Source organism: Crotalus tigris, unplaced genomic scaffold (genome assembly GCF_016545835.1).
Source record: "Crotalus tigris isolate CLP2741 ecotype Arizona unplaced genomic scaffold, ASM1654583v1 scf7180000018292.409768, whole genome shotgun sequence".
NCBI lineage: Eukaryota > Metazoa > Chordata > Lepidosauria > Squamata > Viperidae > Crotalus > Crotalus tigris.
In genome coordinates, this window is record NW_024096926.1 from 374,108 (window position 1) to 399,188 (window position 25,081).

The 25,081-nt window shown below is 46.7% G+C and overlaps 1 protein-coding gene across 1 annotated transcript; it reads right to left on the minus strand.

The window, feature by feature from the left end:
• On the minus strand, window positions 1-25,081 carry DCAF12 (DDB1 and CUL4 associated factor 12). The gene is made up of 9 exons (XM_039349543.1): window positions 24,777-25,081; window positions 19,793-20,047; window positions 14,487-14,693; window positions 13,278-13,338; window positions 9,332-9,525; window positions 8,170-8,235; window positions 5,915-6,077; window positions 2,440-2,618; window positions 1-713 (listed from the first exon to the last, which is right to left on the minus strand). Exons 1-9 carry the CDS (start codon window positions 24,843-24,845, stop codon window positions 555-557), a joined length of 1,353 nt encoding a protein of 450 aa, XP_039205477.1. The 5' UTR covers window positions 24,846-25,081; the 3' UTR covers window positions 1-554.

Genomic DNA, 25,081 nt, shown 5'->3' on the forward strand with positions numbered 1-25,081 from the left:
TTTAATTAGATTGTTTTTATTCCAGGAAATGTGACTGACAAAATACCTGCACATACATGTATACACAAACACACGCGCGCACACACACACAGCCCCTGGGCTTTCATAGAAAGCTCGGCAGCAGCCGATCTAATTGAGGATTCCTACCTCACAGCGAAGTAAGAGAAGAAAAATGAGACCTATGGTTGGTTGATCAGTCTGAGCTCGGGGAGGGAGGGGCAATGACTCCGCCATTTTTAGGAAACGCAATAAAAAGGGTGCCAACCCCCAGTCTACTGTAGAAAGATCAAAGCAGGTCAACAACAACAACAAAAAAAAAACATTTTAAAAACGTACAAAAAACCGCTGGGAGACCAACAGGATCGACGGTTTCCCCTCCTTAAAAAAAAAAAGATTAAACCCCAAGTGGCATCAAAACCAGAAGACGGGAATGTCACCACACACAAATCCTTTTGTTTTTTAAAAAAGGAAAGAAAACAAGGGTGAGGGTAAGGAGAAGAAAAAAAAAAAAAAAAAACAAAGTCACGCTCGAGAAGCTTTTTCGGAAAGCGTCATTAGCTCCAGAGGCCGGCGTAGTTCCCATGGAGTCCGGAAGGAAGTGGGCCTCCTGCCACGAAAAGCTTCGTGCCCGACGAGTCATAGCAGTGTGTGTAAACGGCGTTGGGGAAGAAGCTGATGTCTGAAAAGTAATTCCTCCAGGTTTCGTCATGATTCTGTGAAAGGAAAGTGGATTTCGGTTAGAGCTGTAACCATGTTTGCAACCTTCCCAAGAGCTGGTCTGTAGAGGTAGTCCTCGACTTACAACCGCAATGGAGCCCGAAACTTCCCTTGCTAAGTGAGATAGTTGTTCACTGAGTTTTGCCCCACTTTACAACCTTTCTTGCCACCGTTGTTAAGTGAACTGCTGCAGGGACTCCAAGGTCCCTTCCAACTATTATTATTATTATTATTATCGATCATCGCACAGTCAGCCAGATGTTCAGACTGGATTTGGCATTTTGTCTACCTATCGAGTCCTTACCCAGGACCTGGGATAGGCAGATGTGGATGTTTGATGGTATTGCAGATATCGTCGCAGGATGGAAGCAGTTCCTAGTAAGGCCGCCTTTTGCAATTGACTAATGGTGAATTTGTCAATGCCAATGGTGTTCAAGTGGTGCTCCAGTTCTTTTGGGATTGCACCCAAGGAGCCTATGACTATTGGTACTACCCTTGCTTGCTTTTGCCACAGTCTTTCTATTTCTATTTGTAGGTCTTTGTATTTTGTTATCTTCTCCAGTTCTTTCTCTTCTATTCTGCTGTCTCCAGGCACTGCCACGTCTACTATCCAGACTTTTTTGTCTTTCTTATCGACAATTGTTAAGTCTGGGGTGTTATGTTGCAGGTGCTTGTCTGTTTGAATTCTGAAGTCCCAGAGCAGTTTAATTTTATCATTTTCTATGACTTTCTCTATTTTATGATCCCACCAGTTTTTGCTTATTTATTTATTTATTTATTATTTAGATTCTGGTGTTTTTTTCATCAATCATGTGTAGCAACAGCAATTAACTGACCAGCATGTCACTTGCGCCTGATATCATGGGCTGAAAGAGAGGGACTGGCCCAAAGTCGCCTAGTTTGCTTTCTTGCCTAATGCGGGACTAGAACTCACATACTCCTGATGATTGGCCCAAAGTCACCCAGACGGTTTTCGTGCCTAAGTGGAACTAGAACTCATTGTCTCCTTGTGATTGGCCCAAAGTCACCCAGCCAACATGCCTAAGGTGGGCAGTGGAGAGATTCAAATATGTGAACAACTGGTTCTCTATGTGGATGCCGCTTCTGGAAGTCCATTCTGGGCCTGGGCAACAAAAAATTAGCTACCGGTTCTGCCAAACTGGTGTGAACCAGCTGAATCCCACCACTGAAATCACCGTCTCCTAGTGATTGGCCTAAAGTCACCCAGGTAGTTTTCTTGCCTAAAGAGGGACTAGAACTCCCCGTCTCCTTGTGATTGGCCCAAAGTCAGCCAACTAACATGCCTAAGGTGGGACTAGAACTCACCATCTCCTAGTGATTGGCCCAAAGTCATCCAGCCAGTTTTCATGCCTAAAGCAGAACTAGAACCTGCCATCTCCCACTGACTGGCTCAGAGTCACCCAACTGGCTCTCATGCCTAAGGCGGGACTAGAACTCATTGTCTCCTGGTTTCTAGCTGGGTGCCTTAACCACTAAACCAAACTGGCTCTCGTTGATTGAGTGATTGCTGGTGAAGTTTTGGAATTCATCCTTCCTCGGTTTTAGCTGGCCAGTCATCACTTCCACCTTGACCATACAGACTAAGGATATTGCAGGATGAATCTGGTTTCTAAGAGTCTCTGTAGCCTCATGGCTACTTCTCAATCCCCAGAAAGCATACATGAACCCCCCCCCCCAGTTTTTCCTTCTACCACTACTCACCAGCCAACCTTTGCCAGTGGAGAGTTTGAGAATTTCATTTCCTGCCAATTTTGATCCGTAGTAATTGTGTGATGGCTTCTCGTCCAAGAACCTCTGGGCTCGGATGTCGTAAAACAGCAAGGAGCCCTGTCCAGTCCCCACCGTGATGATGTGCTCGTAGAAGCTCACTGAGCGAATGCCTGTCACGGAAGAGAGGTGGATGTATTATGGAAATCGGGACAAATCCTGGCCCTACGGCTAGTCCTTGACTGACGACCACAATTGAGCCCAAAACTTGCTCAATGCTTCATTGCTAAGCAAGAGTGTTGTTAAGTGAATCACGGCCTATTTTACGATTTTAGCCACTGCAGTTAAGCAAATCGCTGAAGTTAAGGGAATGATGTGGACGTTAAGTGGATCTGGCTTCCTACGTTGACTTTGCTTGTCAGAAGTTCCCTAAGGCTGCAAAGGAGAATCCCAGGATACTGCAACCATTGTAGTAATCCTTGATTTAAAACTGCTCATTTGCTGACCCCACTTGATAAAATACTTTTAAAAACAGATGAACATTTGATTAAGAAGCTTTATAAATACTTATTAATTTGGAAGATGGAAGAAGAACAAGTAAAAGAGACAATGACAGTATGGGCGAAGAACTTTGGATATTCTATAGAATTAGAAGACTGGCAAAAACTGTGGGATAAAAATATCAAACTTACTAAAGCAGTAACATACAAAGAAAACTTATATAAAATGCTTTATAGATGGCATATGACACCAGTTTGCTTAGCGAAAATGTTTAAAAATTTATCGGATACATGTTGGAAATGTAAGCAAAAACCGAGTACTTATTATCATACCTGGTGGACATGTTCTATTGCAAAAAAATATTGGTCTAAGATTCACAGGTGGTTAGAAAAGATGATGAAAATCCAGATAGAATTTAAACCAGAACTGTTCCTGTTAGGTATATTAAGACCTAATTATGGCAAAGAAAATGATTATTTAATATTACATGTATTAATAGCTGCAAGAATAGTATTCGCCCAATTTTGGAAAAATGAAAGCCTACCATCAGACCAGATTATAATTTTGAAAATCCTAGATTGTGCAGAAATGGACAGATTCATGTTAGAGATGAAGGAGAAAGAAGATTCAATCTTCTATAAAACCTGGGGAAAATTTTATCAGTGGGTTGAAACACGTTAGAATAAGAAGAGATTTTAGAGCTTTATTATATTAAGTATTAAGCTTGATGATTGGAAATAGTTGTTATGCTATCAACTATGTGAATTATTTAAAGGAATATTACTGTTTTACCAAATGTCAGTTGTAACTATACTGATTTATTCTTATAAATGTCTAGTATTATATAAACAATAATACTCAATATGAAGACCCGGACGACAGCTTGTTCACTGAATTAAGTATTTACTGTAGTTATCCACACCCTGTCCCCTTTATCCCGATTTCCCTGTACCCGCCCTGACCCCACCTTTTCCCTACCCATATAAAATCTAATAAAATATATTTTTTTAAAAAACCTGCTCATTTAGTGGCCATCCGAAGTTATAGCAGCATTGGAAAAAGTGACTTATGACCGTTTTTCACACTTATGAACGTTGCAGCGTTCCCCCCATAGTCACGTGATCAAAATTCATATGCTCAGCAACTGATTCATATTTATGACAGTTGCAGCGTCCCGGGGGTCATACAATCCCCTTTTGCGGCCTTCTGGCAAGGAAAGACAACGGGGAAGCCCGATCCACTTAACAACCACGTTACTAACGTACCAGTTGCAGTGATTCACTGTGGCAAGAAAGGTCGTAACATGTGGCAAAACCCACTTAACAAATGTCTCACTTAGCAACAGGAGTGTGGGGCTCAAGGATTACCTGTACATGCTGGTTGCCAAAAAACCCCCAAAGTTTGATCGTGGGGATGCCGCAATGCTCATAAGTGTAAAACCTGATCATAAGTCAACTATTTTCAGTGCTGTTATAACTTTGGACAGCCGTTAAATGAATGGTTTTAAGTCAAGGACTACCTGCACTTATTTTCAGAATACACTTTTCAAGTATCCATGTTTGGTGAAACTCAAAACGTTCACACATGCTCAGCATTGTTATGAATCAGGGACGACATGCTAGGGTAGTGGTTCTCAACCTTTTTAATGCCGTGATCCCCAACCGTTCGTAAGTCGAGCACTACTCAACCGGTCGTAAGTCAAGGACTACTCAACTGGTGCAGCACCGTTGGCAGAATGGGACTTTTGGCGGGCTCAGCAGGGCAGAGACAGCCTGGACAATTCCTATTGGCTTTGGAAAGCCAATAGAATAAAAGGGAGTAGCACAGCTAAGGAAAAGGGGGAAAAAAATGGCGGACTGCGTTGTTTGGCGACCCCCGTGAAATGGTCGTTTGACCCCAAATGGGGTCCCGACCCACAGGTTGAGAACCACTGGGCTAGGGGGACTTTAGAAAGGAAGCAGAAGAATTGTGAGTAGCAACAGGTGGTTAACAGAGGAAAATTTGGGTGAGGGTCTTTTTAGCTCCCTGAACGTATCAGCTTGGTACCAAGTGATGGGTTGCTGACTTTATCTAGACATTCTCCATACACAATCGACACGAGGACCGTGGACAATCCCCCGTGGTTGTGCCAAAATGGCAGCAGCGGCTTCCAGAAGGTAGCCAAACAGCCCAGGGATGGACCACTATATTCTGCTTTCCCAGTGAAGATCCCTGGAGATCTTCAAAGATTTGCACCATGACACCACTCTTGCAGGAGCTGCGTTGGCTGCCAATTTGCTTCTGGGTCTAATCCAAGGTGCAGGTGGTCACCTACATGATTTGGGGCCAGAAGGACTGTCGTTTCCCAAGTTATATCTACCCTGGCCTATCAAAGTGGAGAGGCAGGGAATGTTGCAGATCCCCTCTCTTAAGGAGTTTCATCTGGTCGGACCAAGAAGAAGGGTCTTCTCCATGGTGGCTCCCTCCCTGTGGAACATCATCCCCACAGAGATAGGATGGGCTCCCACCTCGACACTCTTTGGAAAGGCCCTGAAGAGGTGGTTTTGCCAATGAGCCTGAAGAACCCCAAGCTGGTAGAGAGCCCAGCAAGTGGTTGGTGGAGGTTATTCATTATTCATTTCCCCATGAATTGGGAGAAAGAAAAGAAAAGGAAAGGAAAGAAAGAAAGAGGAAGGAAGGAAGGAAGGAAGAAGGGAGGGAAGGAGGAAGGAAGAGGAGAAAGAAAGAAAGAGAAAGAAAGGAAGGAAGGAAGGAAGGAAGAAGGGAGGAAGGAAGAGGGAAAGAAAGAAAAAAGAAGGAAGGAAGGAAGGAAGGAAGGAAGGAAGGAAGGAAGGAAGGAAGGAAGGAAGGAAGGAAGGAAGGAAGGAAGGATCTTTAAACATCTACAAGGTACCAAGTTGAAAAAAAAGAGCTGGATCTCAACAAATTCTTAACACAAATAAGAATGTTCAATATAAAGCATCCTTACCGCTTCCTCGCTCTCTGGAACAGACAGACTTAACTTTGTGGGAAGGCTGTCGGGGGTCCAGGAGAGAGACGTGGGCCTGAGAGCCAACGGCGTACACCGACCACTCCTGACCATAGGCCAGACACACGTTTTCCCGGCAGTAGGGTAACTTGGTTGAGAGTAGCTACAAAAGTGAGAAAGAGAAAAGCCGATGAAAACCAGAGGACACCAGGAAACACAAAATATCTGAAGGACGTTTAAATAATTGGAACCAGAATGAGAACCACGTCTGCAAGTATTTACAGCTGGAGTACATGAATAATATGCTTAGAGGAGATTCCGGATAAGGTGCCCAATATCCAACCCAACTCAGATATGACCGAAGCATGCATAACAGAGGCTGGTTCCTCCAGACCAGAGCTGAAGCTGGTAGGCCTAAGATTATAGGTGGGGTAGGGAGGCCAAGAGGCCATATGAGAAACTGGGACTGTTATGGAGGGCCAAACCAATAGAGCTGTGAAGGTGCCCTTGAAAAAAAAAATAGAAAAAAAAATGGCAGTCACCTTCAAAATAAAAGCAATGCAGAATAACGGAATAACAGAAATAGAAGGGACCTTGGAGGTCTTCTAGTCCAAGCTCCTGCTCAAGCAGAAGATGCTATACCATTTCAGATGGCTGTCCAATCTCTTTAAAAAAAAAAAACTCCAGCATTGGAGCACCCATAACTTCTGGAGGCAGGTTGTTCCACTGGTCAATTGTTCTCACTGTTAGGAAGTTTCTCCTTAATTCGAGGTTGCTTCTCTCCTTGATTAGTTTCCAGCCATTCCTTCTTGTCCTGTCTTTCAGATGCTTTGGAGAATAAGCTGACCCACCTCTACTTTGCAGCAGCCCCTGAGAAATTGGAAGGCTGCTATCATGTCCCCCCTCGTCCTTCTCTTCATTAAACTAGACATACCCAATTCCAGCAACCATTCTTCATCTGTTTTAGCCTCCAGTCCCCTGATCATCTTTGTTGCTCTTCTCTGCACTCTTTCCAGAGTCTCAACATCTTTTTTATATAGTGGTCACCAAACTGGATACAATATTTCAAGTGTGGTCTCACCAAGGCATTATTTACATCTGATCTTTAATTTCCGATTGACCTCATGCAGTACAGGCAGGACAGCCAAAGGCCGGACATGGCCCAAGGGCTGTAAAATGCCCAGGTCTGTTATAAATAATATGTCTAAGTATTGGCCCCAACCATTGTTAACTTTGTATGGTCATTAAGAGACTAGTTGTAACTCAAGGAGTACTCGTAACAGAGAAATTGCATCACAGATCACAAACAATCCTTTGTTTAAACAAAGCACTTGATTTTAGGCTTTGATGTTATGCGTGCCACTTAAGTCAATAAGAAGTTCCTTCCTTTCTCTCTTGGAAACGTGTACAGAAAATTTTGATGTGAAATTTTGCAACACAGCAGGATTTCCTTTTTTTTAAACGCACACATCTTTGAGGACCGAAAATAAAGAAACTTGCCTGATCCCACCAAGCTATTCTTATGCCCTCAAAAGAAAAGAAAAAGATATTCAAAGAAACAAACCCGGGGGGGGGGGAGTGAACTCCCACAACAAAGTAAAAGTGGTTCAGAAGAAGCTAGAAAAGAGCTTGAATTCTCTTTGTACTGTAACTTTTCAACCAAGTTGCCAAGAAAAGCTAGGGCAGGGCTAGGTAACCTTGGCTCTTTTATGATTCGTCGACTTCAACTCCCAGGATTCCTGAGCCAGCCATGCTGAGGGGAAAGAGAGAGGTTTCCAAGCTGAGCCATGCTGGCTCAGCAATTCTGGGAGTTGAAGTCCATGAGTGATAAGAGCGCCAAGGTCGCCTACTCTTGGTCTAGTCTAATGAAGAGAAGGATGAGAGGTGACAGGATAGCAGCCTTCCAGTATCTGAGGGCCTGCCACAAAGAAGAGGGAGTCAACCTTGGCTCTTTGATGACTCGTGGACTTCAACTCCCAGAATTCCTGAGTCACACACACTGAGGGGAAAGGGAGAGGTTTCCAAGCGGAGCCATGCTGGCTCAGGAATTCTGGGAGTTGAAGTCCATGAGTCATAAAAGAGCCAAGGTTGCTTACCCCTGTGCTAGAGTCACGAGCCAGACACAGACACATAGACACACAGCCATGCATTCAAGAGTCAGCACAACCCAGCACAAAGCCAAAGTTCTCCCTTAGGCCTAAACCAGGAAATTCTAGTTTAAATTCCCTTCTGTGCACAGGTGTGGAGGAACTCACCTTTGACAGCATGTGTTCCGCTTTCCAGAGGTGGAAATACCCATCCAGAGAAACAGCTCCCAATTCCTGGAAGAGGAAAATATTAACCGTTCACATGGCTGGGACAGGAAAGTTTCTGCTTGCACCAATAATAATTAGCCATTTTGTTTTTCTGAAAACAGAGGTGGAGTTCACACGCAGGCAGTCCTCAACTTACGACCACAATTGATCCTAACGTTTCCACTGCTAAGCGAGACAGTTAAGTGAGCTTTCCCCATTTTATAATTTTTTTTTACCACAATTGTTGAGTGAATCACTGCAGTGGTTGAGTTAGTTCAGGGATAGGCAACCTTGGTACTTTTATGACTTGTGGACTTCAATACCCAGAATTCCTCCATGCTGACTAAGGAATTTTGGGAGTTAAAGTCCACAAGTCATAAAAGAGCCACGGTTGCCTAACCAAGTTAGTCACACAGTTGTTAAGTGAATCTGGCGGTCCCCATGTGGCCACGAAACAAATCTGGCATCCCCCGTTGACTTGCTTATCAGAAGCCGGCTGGAAAAGTCACAAAAGGGGATCACGTGACCATGGGACACTGCAACTGTCATAAATAAGAGTCAATTGTCAAGTGTCCGAATTTTGATAGCGTGACCATGTGGACACTGCAACAATCATTAAGAGCCGAGGTGGCACAGCAGTTAGAGTGCAGTACTGCAGGCCACTTTAGCTGACTGTGTTCAGCAGGTCAGCGGTTCAAATCTCACCGGCTCAAGGTTGACTCAGCCTTCCATCCTTCTGGGGTAGGTAAAATGAGGACCCAGATTGTTGGGGGCAATGTAAATATATATATATATACATTGCTTACTGGTGTACACCGCTTAGAGAGTGCTTGCACTTAAAGCGGTATATAAGTCTCATAAATAAATAAATAAGTGTGAAAAATGGTCATCAGTCCCTTTTTTTTCAGTGCCATTATAACTTCGAACGGTCACTAAACAAATGATTGTAAGTCAAGGTTGTAAGTCACCAGATCACTTGGTTTTGGCTTAGCACGACATGAATGTAGCCACTCTCATGTGTAAATGATGGTTTACGACTTAGCAGGACACTGAACCAGGATAACTGTCTGCGGACTAAACGAACTGTTGTTATCTCCAGCTGAATTCCTTCGTTTTTCCTAACCTTGTTCTTGTGGTTGAAAGCCAGCGCCCGGACCTTGCAGTTGGCTGGGTTGGTGTTCTCCTTGGGAATGTCCTTCAGAGCCCTGTGGGTGATGTGTGCGTAGATGGGGACTTGCGACAGGTTGCGCCGTGCGTCGCTCCTGGCCAAGACTTCATCCGTCACTTCCCAGAGGCCCATTGAACCATCTCGGGAACCTACCAGAAAGAAGCATGTTCAAGCACGCGTCGAACACAGGTCCAAGAGAGGACAATCTTGGTTTAGACCAGTGGTTCTCAACCTTTTTAATGCCGCGACCCCCCCCAACCAGTCGTTAAGTCGAGGACTATTCAACAGATCGTAAGTCGAGGACTACTCAACTGGTGCAGCACCGTTTGCAGAATGGGACTTTTGGCGGGCTCAGCAGGGCACAGACAGCCTGGACAATTCCTATTGGCTTTTGAAAGCCAATAGAATTAGACTCTATTCAAGAGAGTCTATTCTATTGGCTTTCCAAAGCCAATAGAATAAAAGGGAGTAGCACAGCTAAGGCAAAGGGGGGAAAAAAGGCGGACTGCGTTGTTTGGCGACCCCCGTGAAATGGCCGTTCGACCCTAAATGGGGTCCCGACCCACAGGTTGAAAACCGCTGGTTTAGACATTAAATTGGTAGGCCATCCGCCTTACCACAGAATAACTCCGGATGGCTTAGAATGTTAGAAAGGATCAAACTATACAAAACATGCCTGTAGCCCGAATAGAGTATAAAAGTACAAATACGATATGCTTGGCATAACATGTTTTCACCTCTGGATAAGCCAGAAATATGATTATAAACTCTTGAGAAAAAGGGCCTCACCAAGCGAAACGACAAGTTCCATAACCAAACTGGCGTAGATTTTATCAAAGTTCAGAAATTCAGAGTTTTGATTCTCCAATCCATCGTTTTACATGGAGTCCTTCAGTCACGGCGGCAATTGGGGCAGGAATTTCTGTCGCTAAGCAAGTCTGAAGTGCAAGTGTGAAGTGCGACATCGTGTGAACTGCATCGCTTAATGACAGCAATCCCCGCAGTCCCTGCTGCTGTTGTTAAGCGAGGATGGTGGGTCATAATTTCTCCTTCTGAGGGGTCCATGGTGATCTCTGAGCTTGGTAGTTTTCTTGCAGACGTTTCATTACCCAACTAGGTAACATCATCAGAGCTAGGAGGGAGTGGGGTTTGTAGAGTGGAGATGAGGAGGGGGGGAAGGAAGGGGGATTAGGAGGAGCTTGGTGATTTTCTTGCAGACGTTCCATGACCCAGCTAGGTAACATCACCAGTCCTAGAGACCAAGATCCTCTCACTTGTAGCATGGATGATATTACTTAGTTGGGTAATGAAACGTCTGCAAGAAAATACCCAAGCTCAGAGCACACCAAGGACCCCACAGTCCTCCCCCTTCCTCTCCTCCTCCTCTACACAAATCCTACCCCCTTCTAGCACTGATGATGTTATGTAGTTTGATAGTAAAACATCTGCAAGAAAACCACCCAGCCCAGTTCGCCCTGTGCTACAAATATTCTCTTCTATTTCCTCTCCTTTTCTTGCAACTTCTTGCTGGTTTACAATAACCACAGTCAGTGCAGGTAGGAAGTTTCAAGCCCCAGGGGGGTCGCAAGCAGGCTGCCAGGGAGGTTAAGTGGTCACAGCAAGTTGGCTGTGGCAAGTTGCCGCAGACCCAGTGGCTACTACCGGGTGAGAGAAACTAAACCAGACAATTTGAATCCTGCTCTCTACAGATCAGCACCCCAGACTGCTATCCATTTCAGCCAATTCTACAGAGTGCAATTCTAATTATAGGAAGTTCTCGACTTACAGCTGTTCCTTTAATGTAGGGGTCTTCAAACTTGGCCCTTTTATGACTTGTGGACTTCAACTCCCAGAATTCCTCAGCCAGGCATGCGTGCCTGGCTGAGGAATTCTGGGAGTTGAAGTCCACAAGTCATAAAAGGGGCCAATTTTGAAGATGCCTGATTTAGTGACCATTCAAAGTTACACCACCACTTATGACCGGTTTTCACATTTACGACCGTTGCAACATCCCCATGGTAGCCTGATCAAAATTTGAACCCCTGGCAACTGGCATGCACTTATGACAGTTGCACAGTCCTGGAGTCATGTGATCACCCCTTTGTAACTTTCCCAGCTGGCTTCCGACAAGTAGTCAATGGGAGAAGTCAGTTTCACTTCCTAATTTAACAACTGCAGGGATTCACCGAACAAGTGTGACAAGAAAGGTCGTAAAATGGGGGGAAATTCACTTAACAACTGACTTGCTTAGCAACAGAAATGTGGGGCTCAGTTGTGGCCGTAAGCCGAGGACTGCCTGTATACCAGTGATGGCGAACCTTTTAGAGACCGAGTGCCCAAAAACTGGCCCTGCCCCCGCTCCACCCCTTGTTCCGCCCCCACCCCACCTGCCTGCAGGGTCTCTCACCGCCTCCAGGGCCCGCCGCAGATCGCCCAGCAGCACCATGGCGGCCACGCCCTCTGCCCATGCCCTGCAGCATCAACTGTGCGCAATGGGTGTGAGGGCAGGTCTTGTCTACGCTGCCTGGCTGCCATGTCCTTGGCTACACTGCTCTGCGTGGGCCACGCTCGGGGGCGACTCTCCTCCAGGGGGGCTGCTGGTGAGGAGGGGGTTGCGGAGGGAGGCAAGGCTGGGGTAACGGCACGTGTGCCCACAGAGAGGGCTCCGAGTGCCGCCTCTGGCACCTGTGCCACAGGTTCACCACCACTGCTGTATACAGTACTTCATTTCTGCTTAATATTTAATGCACCGAGAGCACTTGCCTGTAACGTTACACAACTAAATGGTTAAAAACTACCATGCTGTTATGTGCGTACCTCTTGTTTTTTTCTTAGGTCTGCCAGCCTCCCAGAATCACTTAACAGGGAGATGGGAGACATACTGTAAATTTAATAAATCGATACCTAAAGAGGCCAGCCATATGTCCTGATTAATCAGTCTCTGGCCATTTAAAAATGCCGCATCAGGACATCAAAAAGAGAAAAGGAAGCAAATGAGAGGGTACAATATTACACAGAGGGGGAGCATCCAGCTTTCCTGCGCTGCAAACAATGAGCAGCAATTAAAGGAGAAATAGTAAAAGCTGTATTTGCAGTTCTTCTTAGTTTTCATCCCTTGTATTTCAGTAGAAATTCTAGGCCAGGGGTAGGCAACCTTGGCTCTTTTATGACTCGTGGACTTCAACTCCCAGAATTCCTGAGCCAGCCATGCTGAGGGAAAAGGGAGAGTTTCCAAGCTGAGCCATGGCTGGCTCAGGAATTCTGGGAGTTGACGTCCACGAGTCATAAAAGAGCCAAGGTTACCTACCCCTGCTCTAGGGCTATATGCTATTATATAGTTCCCTAAATACAGTACATAAGGATAGACCATTATACACCCTATCTTGAAGTAAGTTCCAGGCAGGCAGTGTGATTTTTATTTAATGCTATTATTCTCAGACAGGGACTGAAAAATAAGTTGCTCCGTTCTATGCAACTATTTGTACGATACACTGCACAATTACTTAGGACTGAAATTTCTTTTGAAGTATTTTATTGAGGTTTATTTTAGTAACTATGTTCTTTAATTATTTGTAGATTCCATTATACTTGTTTTACTTTGATACACATATGCATATATACATAAACACAAACGCACGCGCGTGCGCGCGCACACACACACACACACACACACACAGAGAGAAAGAGAAAACAGGAATCTCCAACTGTGGCAACTTTACAACTTCTGGAGTTCAACTCCCAGAATTCCAGAAGTCTTAAAGTTGCCATGGTTAGAGACCCCCGATATAGAATGTTGCAATATTTTTTATTCAATCTTTTGCTTAGATCTGGCTGCAATGAATGAATCCAAATACATCTCCTATAAAAATTATGATTTGAAAAAATAAAGTTTGAGTGTTACCCGAAACAGCCATCGTGTCACTGATCCATGCAATAGAAAATATCCAATCTTTGTGCCCATCCTAAAAAGGAAAGAAAGAATGAATAACATGGGAGGCAAAAAAAAAAAAAAAAGGTTTCTGTAATGCTGTCAGTTCTCTCCGACCGTTGAAGAAATTTTAACATTATTTTTACAGTAGTTCAGGCAGTCCTCGACTTACGACAATTGGGATCAGAATTTCTGTTGCTAAGCAAGGCGCTAGTTAAGTGAGTCGCATCTGATTTTACAACCTTTTCTGGCACTGTTGTTAAACAAATCACTGCGGTTGTTAAGTGAATCAGCTGGTCAATAAGTGAATCCAACTTCCCCCATTGACTTTGCTTGTCGGAAGCTGGCTGGGAAGGTCACAAACAATGATCATGTGACCTCGGGGGGCAGTGCTGTTGTCATAAACACACGTCACATACCAAGCACCCAAATTTTGATCACGTGACTATAGGGGGGGGGGAGGCTGCTGCAACGGTCACAAATATGAAAAATGGTCGTGAGTTGCTTTTTTCAGTGCTGTTGTAACTTTGAACGGTCACTAAATGAACTTGTATAAATCGAGGACTAACTGCAGAATCAAAAAGAGAGGTAGTGGCTCAGCTTAGAAACCTCTCCCTTTCCCCTCAGCATGGCTGGCTCAGGAATTCTGGGAGTTGAAGTCCAGGAGTCATAAAAGAGTCGAGATTGCCTACCCCTGGACTAGTTACTTAAGTTAGCAAGACAACAGTCCTCGACTTATGACCTCAATTGAGCCAAACATTTTCTGTTGTTAAGTGAGACACGTGTGACGGGAATTTTGCCCTGCTTTACGACTTTTCTGGCCTCCCTTGTTAAGTGAATTACTGCAGTTGATAAGTTAGTGACCTGGCTGTTAAGTGAATCCGGCGTCCCCCACAACTTTGCTTATCCAAAGGTCGCAAAAGGGGATCACGTGACCCTGGGAGGCTGTGACCGTCATAAGTATGGGCATGTTGCCAAGCGGCCGAATTTTGATCACGTGACCCTGGGGATGCTGCAAAGGTCGTAAGTGTGAAAAGCGATCCTAAGTCGCCTTTTTTCAGTGCCGTGGTAACTTCGAACGGTCACTAAACAAACTGTTGTAACTTGAGGACTATCCGCATCGGATCTAACCCGACAGCTAAGATCAAGCCCGTTCCATCATTGCCATTTGCAGAAACTTACGTCTCCCACACAGACGGGATCAAGGGTAGGCAGACGATAAATGGCGAGGCTGTTTGGGTTGTCCCCTCCGGTGGCCAAGAGGGTCCTGGAAGGGTTGAGTTCGATGGCATGAATACCACAGCCCTGCTGGTTGACTATGTGGGGTTCTCGATCCTTCAGGATGGGAATCTTGGTGATCTGCCCAGTTTGGACGTCCACCACGAACAACTGCAAGACACAGAGAGGGGAACGTGCCAGGCAGAGATTATACGTCAGAAAGCTACGTTGAAAAAGAAGAAAGACAGGGTAATTTATAGCAGAGAATGTTTGTAACTCAGTGTTGAACAACGGGGTCCTCTGAGCTTGGTGGTTTTCTTGCGTATGTTTTATGCCCTAACTAATATCATCCATGCTAGAAGGGAGGGGGGTTTGCAAAGAGGAGAATATTCCAAGAAGATATTATACATTAGAAATCTTCTAATATAGAGGAGAAGGTGGGGGGGGGGCGACTATGAGGTCCTTGGTGCTCTCTGAGCTTGGTGGTTTGCTTGCAGATGTTTCGTGACCCAATTAGATAATGTCTAATAGTGCTAGAGAGGGGGAGGGGGAGGAGGAAGAGGAGGAGAAGAGGACTGAGGGATCCTTGGTGCTCTCTGAGTTTGGTGGTTTTCTTGCAGATGTTTCACGACCCAACTAGGTAATGTCATCAGTGCTAGAAGGGAGGAGGGTGAAGGGGAGGGGAGGAGGAGGAGGAGAAGACTGAGGGGTCCTTGGTGCTGAGTTTGGTGGTTTTCTTGCAGATGTTTCACGACCCAATTAGATAATGTCATTAGTACTAGAAGGGAGGGGGGAGGAGGAGGAGGAGGAGGAGGAGAGGACTGAGGGGTCCTTGGTGCTCTCTGAGCTTGGTGGTTTTCTTGCAGATGTTTCATGACCCAATTAGATAATGTCATTAGTACTAGAAGGGAGGAGGGAGGGGGGAGGAGGAGGAGGAGGGGGAGGAGGAGGAGAGGACTGAGGGGTCCTTGGTGCTCTCTGAGCTTGGTGGTTTTCTTGCAGATGTTTCACGACCCAACTAGGTAATGTCATCAGTGCTAGAAAGGAGAGGAGTTTTTGGAGTGGTGGAGGAGAATTGAGGGATCCTTAATGCTCTCTCTCAGCTTGGTGGTTTTCTTGTAGACATTTCATGACCCAACTAGGTAATGTCATCAGCGCTATAAGGGAGGAGGGTGAAGGGGAGGAGGAGGAGGAAGAGGAGAGGACTGAAGGGTCCTTGGTGCTCTCTGAGTTTGGTGGTTTTCTTGCAGACCTTTTATGACCCAACTAGGTAGCATCATCAGGGCTTGAAGGGAAAGGGGTTTATAGAGTGGAGGAGGAAGAGGAGGATGACGACTGTGGGGTCCTTGGTGCTCTCTAAGATGTTTTCTTGCAGACGTTTCATTACCCCACTAGGTAAGACCATCAGTGCTAGAAGGGAGTGGGGTGGCTCTTCACCAAGAACACTCCCTGCCAGCAATGACAGGGCAAGCCACTAGTATATAATGGGGAAATGAATTGCCCACCCCGGTTCTAAGGTATGTACAACTTTCCCCTTCATGCGTTATAAGGATGACGATGCCCACTTCTGCGGGGTACGCATCATCTCCCAAGAAACCACATTATTCATATACCAAATATCAAATGAAATGCAGGCGTGCCCAACCTATTTTTAAGCACCTTGAGGCAGAATTGCTCTCAAGTAAGTCATAACAGCGAGTCAGGTGTGATAGTCAACAAGGCCCCATAAAAAGTTACACTTCAGACAGGCCGAGCCTGTTAAGCTGCATTTTCTCCAGCCCTGCTAAGGCACAGTTAACAAGAAGGAACATACCTATTGTGTTTACAGGGCAAACCAGTTCTTCTGAACTCCTCTACGGGGACGACACAAGCAAGATGCAGAAAGAGAGGAATAGCACAAACAACCAGGACAGGATGGCAAAGTGAGAACAATTCCACAAGGCTTCTGCCCCCCCCCCACTTCAGACAAGTTGCTCGGACGCAGCAATTGCAGGTACTCCTTGACTTATATATTCATTCATTTGGGCTATATTTGGCGCACAGGTAGCCCTCGAATGATGACCACAATTGAGCCCAAAATTGTTGTTGCTAAGTGAGGCAGTTGTTCAGTGAGATTTGCCCCATTTTACAACCTTTCTTGCCACAGGGGTTAAGTGAATGATTGCCAGTTGTTAAGTGAGTAACACGGTCGTTAAGCGAACCCAGCTTCCCTCTTGACTTTACTTGTCAGAGGTCGCAAAAGGGGATTCGCGTGACCCCGGGACACAGCGACCGTCATAAATATGAGTCAGTTGCCGAGCGTCTGTATTTGGATCACGTGACCCTGGGGATGCTGCAAAGGTTGTAACTGTGAAAAATGGTCACAAGTCACTTTTTTTCCGGGCCGTTGTAACTTTGAACGGTCACTAAACGAACGGTTGTTAAGTCAAGGACTATAAAAGACTTTATGATTGGTATAATTCTAGGTCAAAGTGGTACAGGCAGTCCTTGACATACAACTGTTCGTTTAGTGACCAAAGTTACAATGGCGCTGGAAAAAAAGTGAATTACAATCACTTTTCACACTTACAATCGTTGCGGCATCCCCAGGGTCACGTGATCAAAATCACGATCTTTGGCAACCGGTTCATCTGTAGGACAACTGCAGTGTCCTGGGATCAGGTGATAACTTTTTGCAACGATGGGGAAGCCAGATTCACTTGTGACTAATTTAACTATGGCAAAGAAAAGTCATAAAATGTGGCAAAAATCACTTAACAACTGTCTCACTTAGTAACCAAAATGTTGGGCTCAATTGTGGTCATACGTTGAGGACTACTTGTAAACACCATTGCAACATTACTAAAAACAAGGCAATAGTTGTCAGCTTTGCAGAATGTCATAGTTCCGACAGATGTTACTCTTCAAAGAACTTCCAGGCATTGTTTATCTTAAAGAATCTTTATTCAAATAACATGGCATGAGGCAAGTACATGGTCAAAGCCAAAATCTGACTTCCCCTCCCCTCAGCACATAGATCAAAGCACAATTCCCTCCTACAACTAACAGTCATAAATCACATTCTCCAATTAGTTTGAAATGCTGGCTTTCCGCCCAGTTCTTCATCCTGCCATGCCTTATCATCTCTTATTACAATACTGTATGTCTAACTAATTCCCATCACATTCCTCTCCCTCCCCCAGTATAATCTAATTCTAAGAGTAAAGCATAAGAAAGAAAAAGGCTGCATCTTCATATGTTGTCAAAGCAAGAACATCCAATGTTAGCAGAGTTGACACAGAACAGTAACTCACTCTCACTCTCTCTCTCTCTCTCTCACACACACACACACACACACAAGCACACAATGTAGAAAGCAAATGTTCCCAGCCTAGATAAGATCCAGACAACACATATATTGTGATTAATCATTAATCATGTTTCCCAACTGCAACAGCTGGCTTCACAACAAATGCTAAACCTAAAATAAATCAGGCATGTTATGTCTAGGAATCTCAGAATTGCTCCTTCTTATTTTTAATAAAAAGTTAAAAAACAAGTCCATTCCTGGGCAGAAGAATTTCAATTACCACTTTAATTCAAGGGTTAGAAAATGAGCTACTGAAGAATTTACAGAGTGTTATTGGTTGAACCACAGTTGGTTAAATTAACCAACTCACTAAGCCAACTTCAAGCAAGCCAGAATCCATTTGATTTGGGCAGGCAATACATTTAAATCATAATCTGAAAAAAAAAGGACATGGAAAGAATATCTGAAGGGCAGAGAAGAAGATGCACTGAAGCTATTATATCAGGAAGACTTACTGACTACTGGACAGACCAAACTGGCCTACAAGAGAGACCAAATGAAGAACAAAATGGAAACATGGGAAGACAAAAGTATTACAGGGCCACACTATTAAAAAAAAATAGCAAGGAAAGCAACAAGACCTGGCAATGGCTAAGAGCAGAAAAGTGAAGAAACAGACCGAGAGACTAATTCTGGCTGCACAAGACCAAGTCTTGAGGACAAATGCATGCAAAGCCAGAATTGAGAAGACAGCAACAGACAGCAAGTGCCGCCTCTGCAAAGAAGCTGAAGAAACAGTGGATCGCCTACTAAGTTGCCGCAAGAGGATCATCCAGACTGACTACAAGCAGCGGCATGACAAAGTAGCAACAATGGTGCACTGGAGGATCTGCAAGAAATATCATTTGCCTGCAAGCAAGAACTGGTGGGACCATAAAATAGAGAAAGTCACAGAAAATGAAGACATTAAATTGCTCTGGGACCTTAGAATTCAAACAGGCAAGCACCTGCCACACAACACCCCAGACTTACAATTCTTGAGAAGCAAGGCCAAAAAGTCTGGATAAAGGATGTGGCAGTATCTGGAGGCAGCAGAAGAGAAGAGAAAGAACTGGAGAAGACCATAAGATGCAAAGACTGCAAAGAGAAGTAGAATGATTGTGGCAAAAGCAAGCAAAGGTAATAAACAAGTCATAGACACCTTGGGCGCAATCCCAAAACTGGAGCACCATCAGCATTGACAAAATCCCCACCAGTCAGTTGCAAAAGGCAACTTGACTCAACAGTTTACATCCTGCAACAGCAGCTTTAACATCACAAAACATCAGCATCTGCCTATCCAGGTCCCTGGGAAGGATTCAATACGTGGATAAAATTGCCAAATCCTGTTTGAGCATCTGGTAGCCTGTGATGAGTCATAATTTACAATTAAAAGACAGGGAGAGAGGGGTCTTCTCTTAATCCAGTGGTCTTCAATCTTGGCAAGTATAAGACTTGTGGACTTCAACTCCCAGAATTTCCCCAGCCAGCTTGTGGACCTCAACTGCCAGAAATCCAGCCACATTGGCTGGGGAATTCTGGGAGTCGAATTCCACAAGTCTTAAAAGTTCTGACAAATGCATGCATTTGTCCTCAAGACTTGGTCTTGTGCAGCCAGATCTCTGGGTGATCCTCTTGCGGCAACTTAGTAGGCGATCCACTGTTTCTTCAGCTTCTTTGCAGAGGCGGCACTTGCTGTCTGTTGCTGTCTTCTCAATTCTGGCTTTGCATGCATTTGTCCTCAAGACTTGGTCTTGTGCAGCCAGATCTCTGTCTCATTCCTATAGCCACCTCCAGCCACCACTATAGGCGGAGTGATTTACAAATTCACAAATTCAGAATTGTACCGTTTTTTCCTCTCGCCCTTCTGCCTAGTTCACCTTGGAGGATTAACACCGAGTATTAAGTTTCATACCATCCAACCCCGGGAACGGGCACTTACCGTATTGCATTTTGTCCCGCACACCACTTGCCGGTGGTTCAACCACTGCGACGCAAAGACCTTATTAAGCGTTCCCAGCTGAAATTCTCTTTCCTTCAGCAAACCGGGCAGCTGCTGAGCGGCGTACGCGTGCAACAAGCGATGGTAGCTGGACTCGTTGGAAAGCCGCACCTCTCGTCCTTTCAGGTAGCACACCAAGGACCTCTTCACCGGCGGAAGTCTCTTCCTTTTATGGACCGAGTGATCCCAGCCGTACTGCAGGAAAATGACGAACAAGGAATCTCTAAATAAGTGTTTCTCAACCTTGGCAAATTTTAAGACCCGTGGACTTCAACTTTATTTATTTATTTTATTTTTAAAATTGATAAGCCGCCCCACTCCCGAAGGACTCTGGGCGGCTAACAATAAAAAACACATGCAACATAACAAAACAAACAATGCAAAGACAGTCATCCAGGGGTCAGGTTTTATAAACCCCAGGCCTGCCGGAAAAGGCAGGTCTTAAGTAGCTTACGGAAGACCAACGGGTGGGAGCGATCCTAATCTCCGGGGGGAGCTGGTTCCAAAGCGTAGGCGCCATCACAGAGAAGGCCCTCCTCCGCGGCCCCGCCAAATGGCACTGCTTGGCCGACGGGACCTGAAGGAGGCCCAGCCTGTGGGATCTAACCGGACGTAGGGAACTATGAGGTAGTAGGCGGTCTCGCAAATAGCCTGGCCCTGAGCCATATAGGGCTTTAAAGGTAATGACCAACACCTTGAATTGGACCCGAAGACCAATAGGCAACCAGTGCAGCTCACGGAGGATAGGTGTAACGTGGGTGTATTGAGGAGCACCCACTATCACTCGCGCGGCTGCATTATGGACCAACTGTAGTCTCCGAATACTTTTCAAGGGTAGCCCCATGTAGACGCGTCTACATCCAGACGTGAGGACTACTGCAACGCGCTACTCCCACAATTCCCCAGCCAGCATGTGGGAGCTGAAGTCCACGTGTCTTAAAGTTGGTTGGGAAAACCTGCTCTAGGGGGTTGAAGTAGGTCTGTTTTGATTAGATCCAGAGGAAAGATCTGCTTTCTAGGGTACCTTTGTCCCACAGAGAAGCCTCCCCTGAAGATCCATTTGTCCCCTTAATGGACAATAAGCTTGAAAAACAAAAAACAGAACTCTTGATGTTATAATACGCCGACAGCAGCAAGAATGACCGATGCACAAAAACGGAAGGATACAGATAGTCCTCAGCTTACGGCCACAACGGAGCCCAACATTTGTGTTGCTAAGCGAGACATTCGTTAGGTGAGTTTTACCCCATTTTACGACCTTTCTTGCCACAGGGGTTAAGTGAATCACTGCAGTTGTTAAGTTTGTCACAGGGCTGTTCAGTGAACCTGGCTTCCCCCCTGACTCTGCTCGTCAGACGGACGCAAGAGGGGATCACGTGATCTTGGGACACCGCGACCGTCATAAATGAGTCAGTTGCCAAACCTCCGAGTTTTGATCACGTGACCCTGGGGATGCTGCATCGGTCGTATAAGTGTGAAAAATGGTCATAAACCACTTTTTTTCAGTGATGTTGTAACTTTGAACGGTCACTAAATGAACGCTTGTAAATCGATTCCCACGATAGCTGCAAAAACTGGTGGACGTAAGCAGAGATGGCTAAATCGACTGCTTTTAAAAAATTAATTAAAAAAAAAAGAATATAACTGACTTTGTTTTTACTTGGGAACCGCTTCTGGACTTTGTGCTTGAGTTGGAAAATTAAACTTGGGTTTTATTGATTAGACAGGTTTGTTGTTATAGAAACGGCTAGTACATATTATAAGGCAAAAATAAAAACTTGAGGCCTTTTTCTACCGCGCTAAAGAGTGAAAAGTCTATGCTTTTTTTTCTAGTTTTCTTGAGTGGTTTTAACAGCTTGCCTAGAGCTCCCTGTTGACCAGATCAGGTTAGAAATGCAGATAGTCCTCCAGTTACGACCACAGCTGAGCCCAAATTTTTTTCTTGCTAAGCAAGACAATAGTTAAGTGTATTTTGCCTCATTTTTACGACCTTTCTTGCCACAGTTTTTAAGCGAATCACTGCAGTTGTTAGGAGTCATACAGTTGTTAAGTGAATCTGACGTCCCCACTGACTTTGCTTCTCAGGTCGCAAAAGGGGATCGCGTGACAGTGGGACACTACAACCGTCATAAATATGAGTCAGTTGCCAAGTGTCCGAATTTTGATCATGTGACCATGGGGATGCTGCAAGAGTCGTTAAGTGTGAAAAATGGTTTTAAGTCACTTTTTTCAGTGCCGTTGCAACCTCAAATGGCCACTAAACTGTTGTAAGTCAAGGACTACTTATAGAGGGCAGAAAATAAATAAAACTATAATAGAACAAGCCAGTGCAGAAATTAACTGACTCTAAAACTATTATGTTTTATAATTAAAACTAATGTTTGTAAGCTGCTCAGTCTCTCTAGATGAGAGGGGCAGTATATACATCTAATTTATTATTTACTATTATTTAGTTATTATTAACTTTATTGACTGCCCATCTTACCATAAGGTAACTCTGGGCGATTTACAATATTAAAAAAAAAGATAAAAATTTTACAAAACCTAGACACAATACAAACTAAATAATATCCAAAGATAAATACTCAACTCTAACTCAGACATAAAATTTTAAAAAATGAATAAAAATAAAACATGGAAGGGGCCAAACCAAGATGCCTGGCTGTAGCTGAGATCAAGCCAAACTCTCCTGTGCTTCCTGCAACAGGACTTTGGCTAAACCAGCATTGCTCAACCTTGACAGCTTTCAGATGGGGTGGGGGACTCCAATTCCCAGAATTCCCCAGCCACCTTTGCTTACCAAGTCCATTTTTTTTTTTTAGGGCAGGGGTAGCCAACCTTGGCACCTTTAAGTCTCATGGACTTCAACTCCCAGAATTCCTCAGCCAGCCCTGCTGGCCAGGTAATTTGGGGAATTGGAGTCCACCGATCTGAAAGGCAAGATTGAGCAATGCTGAGCTAAACCAGAGCTAAGCTATAATTAGTCAGGAGCTCATTAAATTAGCCCAACTCTTCTAGCCCCGCCTCCTCACCAAAAGAGGCGTTAACCCTTTCCTGCTACTCCCTCCAGGCACCCGGAATAGATAAGACGGGCATTCACACGACCACAGCCCTAACCCGGCGCCCAATCGCTCCATCCTGCGGTGCAAGAGCTCCTTCCCCTGAAAGGGAGCCCCGCCGGGCTCGGCTCCAAGGGCCGCCCACCTTCCCCCGGGCCGGGGCGCTCGATCCCCGCCGCCGCCACGGCTCCCTCCGCCGCCAGCCGCCGCCGCCGCCGCCGCCGCCCCGAAGCATCGTCGCCCTTCGCCGCCGCCGGGTCGGTTACGGGGCTCCGAACGCCGAACCCGCCCGCAGCGCTCCCCGCGCCGCCGGCCCCCACGGGACTGTCGGGCGATGGGCGCTGTAGTCCCGGCTGGGAGCGATGGGCCAGGGGTCCGGAAGGCCACCGCCCGCGGGGAGGAGGGAACTGCAGTCCTGCGACTCCCTAAACGCGGTTAGAAGGGAGGGAGTGATGGGGGTGCAGTCAAGCCACTGAATGGGGACGATGGGCGCTGTAGTCCCAGCTGAGATTCCCCCCTCCCGGTTGGGAGCGATGGGGAAGGGGTCCGGAAGGCCACCGCCCGCGGGAAGGATGGGAGCTGAAGTCCCGCGACTCCCACAAACATGGTTAGGAAGAGGGGAGGGGCCGATGGGCGCTGTAGTCATCACATTCACTTGAACGGGAGCGATGGAGTCTGTAGTCCGCGGAATCCCCCTCTCGGGTAAGAGCGAGGAGAACCACCTCAGATCCAACCTCCCCCCCAGCAGCGAAAGATGGGAAAGGCTGGGAACGATGGAACAGGGGTCCAGAAGACCACCGCCCGCGGGGAGGATGGGAATTGCAGCCCTGCGAGCGCAGACTCGGTTAGAAGAAGGGAATGATGGGGGCTGTCGTTGTTCCATCCCCTTGAGTGGGAGCGATGGGCGCTGTAGTCCCCTCTGGGAGTCATAGGCAAGGGGTTCGGAAGATCATCGCCTGCGGGGAGGATGGGAGCTGCAGCCCTCCGACCCTCCCCCCAAACGCGATTAGGAAGAGGGGGAGTGATAGGGCTGTAGTTATCCCCTGGAATGGAGCAATGGGCGCGGTAGTCCCGGCTGGGATTTCCCCCTCCCGGCTAGGAGCGATGGGGAAGGGGTCTGGAAGACCACCGCCCGCGGGCAGCATGGGAGTTGTAGTATTGCGACCCATCGCGCTTAGGGGGAGGAGGGAGCGATGGAGACTGTAGTCCTGGCCGGGAGTGATGGAAAGGAGGCCGGTGGCCCCTCCCCGCGGGGAGCATGGAAGCTATAGCTCCGAGACCCCAGACGCGGCTAGAAGAGGGAAGGAGCGATGGGAGCTGTAGTCTTCCCATCCCTTTGAATGGGAGCCATGGGCGCTGTAGTCCCGGCTTGAATTTCCCCCTCCTCCCGGCTGGGAGCGATGGGGAAGGAGTCTGCAAGACCACCGCCCGCGGGGAGCATGGGACGTCCAGTCCTGCGACCCAGACACGGTTAGAAGAGGGCAGGGAGCGATGGGGGATGTAGTCATCCCATCAAATGGGAGCGATGGACAATGTAGTCCCGGCTAGGATTGCCCTTCCGGCTGGGAGCGATGGCAACGACAATCCAGCACCACTCCCTCCCCACGAACGTCCTTAGCAGAGTGAGAGGCCAATGGACGCTGTAGTCACCCCATCCACTTGAACGGGAGCGATGGAGTCCGTAGTCCGTGGAGTCCCCCTCCCAGCTAGCAGCGAAGAGAATTACCCCGAAGCGATGGGAAAGGTACCCCGGCGACACACACCCCGCCGCGAAGCTCATGGGACCTGTAGTCCCGCGACCTTCTGAGCATAGGGCCGGGGCCGATGGGGCTGTAGTCCCGGAGAAGCGAAGGGCCGCAACCCACCTGCTCTCCGCCGGGCCCCGACGCGGGGGCGGCCGCTCTCCTCTTCCTGCTAACTGTCTTCCTGGCCATAACGGGCGGGGGCGACTCGGGCGCGGCCCCGGCCCGGACCCCGCATGAAGGGGGAGGGGAAGGACAGGGACACCCGCCGCCGCCGCCACCGACGGAGCATGGGAGGCCGCCGGTCGCCACCCGCCCGCGGTCGCTCCCGCGCCGTCGACCGGCCGGATGCGGCTCACGACATTTCGCGCCCGCCCGCGGCGGGAGGCCAGCAGAGCGAGTCGACGGCGTCGCGCTTTACGGCTGGA